The sequence below is a fragment of the Phycodurus eques genome, chromosome 14 (assembly GCF_024500275.1).
Source record: "Phycodurus eques isolate BA_2022a chromosome 14, UOR_Pequ_1.1, whole genome shotgun sequence".
NCBI classification, from domain to species: domain Eukaryota; kingdom Metazoa; phylum Chordata; class Actinopteri; order Syngnathiformes; family Syngnathidae; genus Phycodurus; species Phycodurus eques.
The window spans coordinates 9965691-9974136 of record NC_084538.1 but is presented as its reverse complement, the minus strand read 5'-3'; the positions used below and the strand labels follow the sequence as shown (position 1 = coordinate 9974136).

The 8446-nt window shown below is 41.0% G+C and overlaps 2 protein-coding genes across 3 annotated transcripts; one reads left to right on the top strand and one right to left on the bottom strand.

Annotated features, from left to right (window-relative positions):
* Positions 1-729: 729 nt before the first annotated feature.
* On the bottom strand, positions 730-3987 carry ccdc32 (coiled-coil domain containing 32). Of its 2 annotated transcripts, none has more exons than XM_061696374.1 (4): positions 3880-3987; positions 3467-3746; positions 2376-2529; positions 730-1219 (listed from the first exon to the last, which is right to left on the bottom strand). In XM_061696374.1, exons 2-4 carry the CDS (start codon positions 3708-3710, stop codon positions 1033-1035), a joined length of 585 nt encoding a protein of 194 aa, XP_061552358.1. In that variant the 5' UTR covers positions 3711-3746; positions 3880-3987; the 3' UTR covers positions 730-1032. The 2 variants fall into 2 exon arrangements, with proteins under 2 accessions (XP_061552358.1, XP_061552357.1); XM_061696373.1 differs by having other exon boundaries at positions 3467-3721.
* Positions 3988-4132: 145 nt separating this feature from the next.
* pcmtl (l-isoaspartyl protein carboxyl methyltransferase, like) lies at positions 4133-8395 on the top strand. The gene is made up of 9 exons (XM_061696767.1): positions 4133-4177; positions 4278-4449; positions 5176-5280; positions 5378-5409; positions 5987-6091; positions 6188-6308; positions 6619-6704; positions 6911-7080; positions 7955-8395. Exons 2-9 carry the CDS (start codon positions 4332-4334, stop codon positions 7965-7967), a joined length of 750 nt encoding a protein of 249 aa, XP_061552751.1. The 5' UTR covers positions 4133-4177; positions 4278-4331; the 3' UTR covers positions 7968-8395.
* The last annotated feature ends 51 nt before the right edge of the window (positions 8396-8446 follow it).

Below are 8446 nucleotides of genomic sequence, written 5' to 3'. Positions count from 1 at the left end.
AAAAGTCAGATTATCAAATATCTGAAAGATTATCCTGACCGATGATCCTGTCTTTTAACGCTGGTATTGTGCTTGAACAACACTACATTTGCGTTTTTCAAGTGTTTCTGAAACTAACTCATGGTATTGCGGTATCCTTACATTATGCTGAACTATAGAAATAATTTTGTATAGTCCTTATTTTCTGGCGGGAGGTAATGTGATGCATTATTTTGACAATGTTCCTCCAATGGCCAGTTAATTGGTTAACCCTAAAAACTTATTTTTTATGTTCATACTGTAAATTAATATTTTTGTATTGTATTTCTTGGTTCATGGAAAATGATTTAAGACATTATGATTATACAAGATAGGACTGTCTACCTTTTTCATCCTGGAGTGGGTTTAATTCCGATTGAAAGGCTGATGTGACAAATTATATTTTCTCCTGATTTTTACCATATTTTATGGGTTCACACCACATTTTTGCATATCCTATTAACACACAATCACAACGATACCTATCGGCTTTTCGCTTTCACGTCTTGGTGTAGGTAACTAAAATTAAAGGTAAAGAAAGTGAGGGACTTGAGAAAGGAAGAGCAGATTGATTGTGTTAATTTTCAGTTCATTTTCCAAAACTGCCAAGTGTGAGCCCTTTCAAGGTGTTTCCTACACCTCACTCCATGACAGCCAACACTTCACAAAATGTCTTCATTCGTGTATGAAGTCAGACTATTGATGAAGCCTTAAATCTTTTATTGAAAACATGGCTCAAACATCATTATGATGTGGGGTAAACATGAACATGTCGATTCACCTTCGAAAGAATGCATTTTTACATGAATTTAAGCATCTACATTTTTATACTGCATGTGGCCCTTCATTAGCATTTCTATAGGTAGAGCATTCAATGTGACAGATAAAGCATCATTAACTCCTGTGGTTAAAACATATATATATATACATACAAATGGCACAAACAAAAAAGATGACTAACAAACAGGAAAATGCCTGATGCTGTAATTTTTTCTTCTTTTAAGTGTTTCAGTGTCATTTCTCAGGGCTCTGAGCCTCATTCTCAGCATTGTAACGCTCTTCCTCTGCGTCCCCGTGTCCTGCCTGCTCCTCCACTTGGGTGGGCTCCTTGGTCTGAGATGGCCTCAGCAGATATTCCAGCTCCTCCGCGCTGATGGCCACCTTCTCTGGAACCAGCCACCTCTTCAAGTGTTCAACAGCACTACCAAGAGTGGCACACAAGTCAACCATTATAGTACGTTGTTTCACACACTGTTTATTTTCCATGCACAAATAGTATGTTCCAGGTCAATTTTGACCCTGGCCAAGAATATTGTCATGATTTTCAGACCTTTCCAAAATTTATTAATAGCCTTGCTTCAGAGAAAAGGGAGTATTTTTTTTGTTTTACACCACTTAAAATTTTTGAAAAAGAAAAATCTAAAGATCAAACAATGTGATATTCTATTGTACCCAAGACATGAAAAAAACATTCCTATGCTCTTTGACTCTTTTCAGTTTTTCCAAACTCCCCCATGATTCTTCAAAGACCATCGGGTGCATGTTGCTGCAGTAGCCTGTTTAAATATGGTGGGAACACACACAGTTCCCAGGACTAATTTAGACTCCCTCTTGAACACTGTTACCACTGTCCCATCAAAAAAAAAAAATGTATGGCATGACCAGTAGAGTTTCACAGTTTGTAGATTCCCATCATTGCCACTTTTCCTTGATTTAACACACACACACACACACTCACCTTAAATCCATTTTAGTAGACATGGGTAAAATTTGACCTGGAACAGACTCAGTGTACACAAACTTTGTAGCAGAACAAAAAAAAAAAAAGGCATTTTTAAATATTTTCTATTTTGGGTGAATTTCTGGGTGAAAGAATTGTCAATGTCCAATGTCATAATGGGTCAAATTGGACCCAAACTGTTTGCCTTTTTCTGTGTTCTTGTGGCTGTTTTTGTAACTCTTATTTTAAAAGAAGCAACAGCCTTAACAAGAGGCGTTGCAAGAAGGCGAGAATAGAAGAATAATATTGATGCAGGAAAATGCGTGATGTAAGACGCCTTACATTTCATGCAGTAAATTAATGAAATTAATCCAATTAAAAATTGTTCCCAAGTATCTTAATAACATGCTTGGAACATAGTTTCATCAAAATACCGCAAGGATAAATTATATTTTAACACCGTATTTCTTAACATTTGTTTTTTGGGCCCACAATATTAAAAATGCCGCCCTTCTGCACACAAACATTTCAGTGCCTGTGTCAGAGAAAAAGTTCTTGACAAGCTATGCTTTCACTTTTGATATCCTATTTGTGTCCGTGCAACACGTGCCCCTGTGAACGCATCGTCCCTTCATACCTCTCATCCATGTCGCTGCTTTGGAAGAGCTCGGAGGTCTGAGCATCGTGCAGGAATCTATCCCAGCACTCCTTCTTGGCTTGAGACAAGGAACGCAGCATGTCCCTGGAGGTGATGTCGCTGGACTGTCCCTTGAGCCGCTTCAGTCGATTCTCTGAGGCAAAACAAAAAACAAAAGTACAATTCTGTTGTAATTAACGTTTAAGCACAACAAAACATTTGCATTTCATCTTTTAAAACTGTTTGTTTTCAAACATTTATTTAGGTACAATGTTTAAATGAATTGAATCATTAAGTAGGTTTTTTTAAGTGCATATATTTAAGTGCAGTGTTAATGTTCATAATTTGCATAGTGATAAAGTGGCTTAAAATAATATCAAATATACTTTTTGGGATTAAAACCTCACTTGTTTTCAATGAACACATAGGTGTACTACACGACTGACCAACACCATCATTAATCATGATGACAGTACTTGGAGAGCTAACTATTTTTTGGAGGTGTAAAATCTTTGAGAACCTGAAACGACAAGAACAAAGTGCTTGGAACACTTTGAAAAGTGTGTATTTCTGTTTTCTGGGTAAAATCATGAAATGTTTTCGGTGAGTGATTCCCAACCCCTGTACCACAGCACATTAGTGTACTATGAGAGATCATGTGATGTACCGTGGGAAATTATTGAATTCCACTTAATTGGTCTGAAATTTATTAATTACTATTGTAAATAATCAAGTTATACTGTTTCGCCCTAATTTGAAGGCATTTTATGACCAGATTTTCTACAGACAATGTCACACTAAAACACTTCCCAAAAGGGCCAATTTTCTGACACACACACACACACACACACACACACAAACTAAATTTCTCCAGAACCTATCATTCAATTTAAAAAATTATTGGGGGGTTGTACTTAGGGTGAAGCGGCCATTCCAACTTGACAGCATTTTGACAGACTGCCATTTTTTGGAAAATCCTGAGGAAAATTACTGGGAAGCACGTAAAAAAAAAAAAAAAAAAAAAAGGGAACGTTTTTTGATTTCCATCCCCAGTTGACATGAATGCTATAGATGTGGGGAAACAGTCAAACCTAAACTGGCAATGTAGGTCTCGGAATCCTCCATGGGTTCCCACTGAGCACAGGACAAACCGGTGGTGTTTGTCCCGTTAGATTGGCCATTGCCCTGCCCTCCCGCCGGCTGAAAAGAGTCCTGAAAGTCGGAACTGTTGTCCCGGGATGTCTCTGCTTGGATCTCCGGCAGGCTGGGACCACAAATTTGGGACCAGAGCTCCCCGCTGCTCCGAACCTCCTGTTTCTCGAAGTCGTCAATCATTCTCTTGCAGTCTGTTATGTGAATAGACGTCAGAATCTGTTACATTGAAGAACTTTAAATCAGAAACGGATAAACAGCTAAAGTAAATATGCAAATGTAAGACCAACCTAGTAGAAGTAGTCATTTTGGAATTTCAAAAATATCATTGTAATAAAAACACACGTCTTACCTTAATGTAAATATTTAATAGGTCGCCTATTTCCTCTGCTTATCTATTTTTTATTAACAAAAAAGATCCGCTTTAGGAGCTTACTGTCTCCATGATGGACTAGCTTCAAGGGATAAACGAGTAAAACAGCGGTGCACTTCCGTATTTTGTGACGAATGATTGGACGTAAAGACCCATCAGTCAACTATATGTGCGATACGATTGGATTACTCTGGTTTCCAGTTAAAACTCGGGAGACGATTGGCTAGCTGTCGGTCAACCCGGAAGTCCGTCCGGTGTCCTCCTTGCGACTGCTCCGGTAAACAAACGAAATAAGACGCTACTTTGCTGTTTAGTTTGCGCGTGTTTGGCTTCATATAAGCCTTACTTACTTTTCCATTTATTTATTGATAAAATAGAGCCTGCCAGTATTCGTGTTCATCATGTCAGTGCAGAGAAATCTGGTGTAGGAGATGCGAGCTGCGTTGCGTCTGGCAATAGTGGCGATCCCGATGGGGGTGCTGCTGTCCCGGACCATGGCGTGGATGTCCAGTGGCAAAACGCACCAGGAGCTCATAACCAGGCTCAGGGGTAAATACAATCTCTACAATGGCTGCTTACCAAAGTCGTTAGAAAAATAATTAGCCAAGAAAACTAAATACAAAGTACTGTACTTACTGCCACTGTGTATGTGACGCATGGACATGTGACGAAACACACTTATCGACAACTTCACCGAGCACTGTGCCGTTTATCAAAAGCTAGTGCGGCTAACGCTACTCTGCGCAGCCAACAAAACTCAGTGCAGCTCTGCTTACCCTTAGGCTTTGACATGACAGCAGGGCTGTTGACCCTGTGAGGGATGCGGGTGTTTATGCATGATAGTGCTTTTTCAAACTGTGGATCGGACGTCAACTCCCGCAGTCTTGAAAGTGCTTCTGGATCTTCTGCCAGTCTAGCTGATCAGGTCTTGGGCAGCGAAACCTGGTGTGGTGGTGCTCATTATGTTAATGAGCTCACAGGCAGTTTCAGAAATGGGCAGATAACTAGGGATTTCTTGGTTGTTTTAGTATGGGCACTCCAGAGAGCTAACTATTTGTATACAAGATGTAAAAAAAAAAAAAATTAAAAAAAAAGTCAATTTTCAATACGATGTCCCCTTTTATTCTCAAATTCCGTACATTGTATTATACCCATCACGTGACTGTATTGACTAAGAGAAGCCGGTTTGGCTGTTCCTCCTGAGGAAACCATTTAAATCTGCTCATAAATAACAAATCACCATAATTCCATTCTAATATCTATTTGCTTTTTCAGATCATGGCGTGATCCACAGTGACAGAGTGTTCAATGCCATGCTGGCCACAGACAGACGGATCTACTCCAGGGATTATCCATACGCAGACTCTCCTCAGTCCATAGGTCTCCATTACAGGCTTTTCTTTGCCAACGCACCAACTTGCATCAGTTTGCCACAGAAGTGTGTTTGGTGAAAGTGACTGTGTGTTTCCTGTCACAGGCTTCCGAGCCACCATCAGTGCGCCACACATGGTAAGCGTATGAATGTAGTCTTATATTTGAGTACATAATCATCAGATACAAGTAAAGCAAAACAATTGGATGTTTGTACTGTTTCAGAGCAAATTTCCTACTGTATTTTACTTTTGCAAATTATCCATCCATCCATCCATTTTCTGAGCCGCTTCTCCTCACTAGGGTCGCGGGCGTGCTGGAGCCTATCCCAGCTGTCATCGGACAGGAGGCGGGGTACACCCTGAACTGGTTGCCAGCCAATCGCAGGGCACATAGAAACAAACAACCATTCGCACTCACAGTCATGCCTACGGGCAATTTCAGAACATGCAAACTCCACACAGGCGGGGCCGGGGATTGAACCCGGGTCCTCACAACTGTGAGGCTGACGCTTTAACCAGTCGTCCACCGTGCCGCACTTTTGAAAATGACTGATTTTAATAATGTTTGCGCTGTTGTTGTTTCTTTTTCTGTACCATGTCCTCTTGACATCATTGAAAATGAGGGCTTGCCCTCAATGATCGTTTGAGATTTATATTAAAGGAGGTTTAAAATGAAATGAAATCATTCCTCAAATGTCCTCTGGTCCTGACAGCACGCCCACGCTTTGGAGCTGCTGAGCGACAAACTCACAGAAGGGGCATCGGCCCTGGACGTCGGTTCAGGAAGTGGTTATCTCACGGCCTGCTTTGCAAGAATGGTAAATGTCACAATCAGGTCATGTGGCTGTTACGTAGTGTGGACGCTTCACTCATTTGATTCCCTCAGCAGCTGCCCTCTTCTCTCCTGTCTGCAGACAGGAGACAGTGGGAGAGTGGTGGGAATTGAACACATCGATGAACTGGTTCAAAGTTCAGTCAGAAACGTCCAAGCGGATGACCCGGATCTTATCGCCTCTGGACGCATCAGACTTGTGGGTGAGTTAAGCAAGGTACACACAAACCAATTTTCAAAGTCTTAAGTAGGGTGCACGGACACTGACTGTTTGTTTCACGTCACAATCACGGAGTCTGTCGCATTGTCACAAATGCATCAGGCACAACATAGGAGAGCAGCTTCTTGGGGTCCAGAGTCGGCAGTTTATTTGCATCTAAAAAAAAAAAAAAAAAGGGGGGGGGGGGACTAACTATTCCTTTGAGGACAGTGATGTCCAAATTCTAGGATAGGGAAGACCACTGGTTTAAAACAAATTTGGAAGACGCCATCTATGTCTGTGTGTGTCCACAGTGGGAGACGGAAGGCTCGGGTACCCAGAGGGAGCCCCTTATGATGCCATTCATGTTGGTGCAGCTGCAGCTACTGTTCCTAAGGCTGTATGTATGCATTTTAGCCACATGAAAATGAAATACACTGTAACCTCCTCGTTTGAGCCTGGAACTAATTATTTTTATAGTCATTACAAATATTGTAACATATTGTGTTTAACTTCAGAGGTTCAACTGTAGAAAAAGTGTAGGAGAATAAAAATACCCTGTAATACAGCTGTGCTTCTTAAATTCCCCGTCCTCCTGCTGTAAAGCTCCTGGAGCAGCTGAAGCCAAACGGGCGCTTGGTGCTGCCAGTCGGCCCCGACGGTGGCAGTCAGGTGCTGGAACAGTACGAACGTCAGAGTGACGGCACCTTCCTCAAAAGAGCTTTGATGGGAGTGGTTTACGTCCCCCTGACAGACAAGAGACGACAGTGGCCGGGGTATATCGTAACACGACATTCACCCGTCGTTTGTGCACACAAGCTTAATTATTTTCAGTGGACACCCCTGTTCAAATGCCAGATTTTTGTGACATAAAAAATGAGACCATGATGAATTATTTCAAAAGTTTTTCCAGTTAATGTGATTTATAGCTTGTACAACTCAATTGAAATTTTTTAAATTCCTTTTGAGAGTGCAAATAAAAATGAGCAACTTAATGAGGTTGCAGAAGTGTGCACACCCTCTTATAATGAGATGTGGCTGTTCAGAATTAATTAATTACAATCAACCATGTTTAATGGGAGTGACAAACACCTGGCACCATTTAAAATGCCCCTGATTAACACCAAATAAATTTGAGATGTTCGAGTAGGCTTTTACTGACATTTTTGAGGTCACATTTTACAGCACAAGCAATGGTTTGGTTTAAATTATATACATACAGTATATATCGATCCATTTCCCGCACCGTTTATCATCACTATGGTCGCGGGTGTGCTCGAGCCTATCTCAGCTGACACTGGCCGAGAGGCGGGGTACACCCTGGACTGGTCGCCAGCCAATCGCAGGGCATATAAACAAACAACCATTCACACTCACATTCACACCTATGGGCAATTTAGAGTCTTCAATTAACCTACCATAATTGTTTTTGGGGATGTGGGAGAAAACCCACACAGGCACGGGGAGAACATGCAAACTCCCCACAGGGGAGGCAGGATTTGAATCTGGGTTCTCATATATAGGTCTCATTTTTTTCCCTACAGTATCACAAAAACATTTGAACAGGAGTGTGTAGAATTTTTATCGCCACTATATGTGTCTAATATTACTGAGTGAAACGACATAATTTTGCTTTATTTGTCTTCTCAGAGGTGAGCTCTGACTGCGGTGTGGTTGTCCCTTCCCCCCTGCAGGAGGCGGGGTTGTGCTCCATGTCTTCAACCCCTTAAGTTCCTTTCCTGGCTTTCTCGTACTCCTATGTTCACTTTTTCCTCCGTAACCTTAAGACATTCACAAGGAGCATCTGGCTCTGTTTTCCTCACTCCATTGTCTCCCTGGACTATAATAAGAGTAGGTAACTGAAAGTGTGCATATTTAGCATAAAAATGGAAATAATTTATTTTAACCATTGTGAACTTCCAACTTTTCCCTTCAGGAGTGCTTTTCTATGAATGCTCATTGGAAAATCTCATCAATGTTTGTTTTGAATCTTGTAACCTTCTTTGAGAACTTCAGATTTTAAATACGGTCAAAAGTAAGGGCACATACACACAAGCCAAGTTTATTAATAAAAATAAATAGCAACTTCAAGTTTATATATATATATTTGTAAAACATGCTGCACTTGTGCCACAACATGCG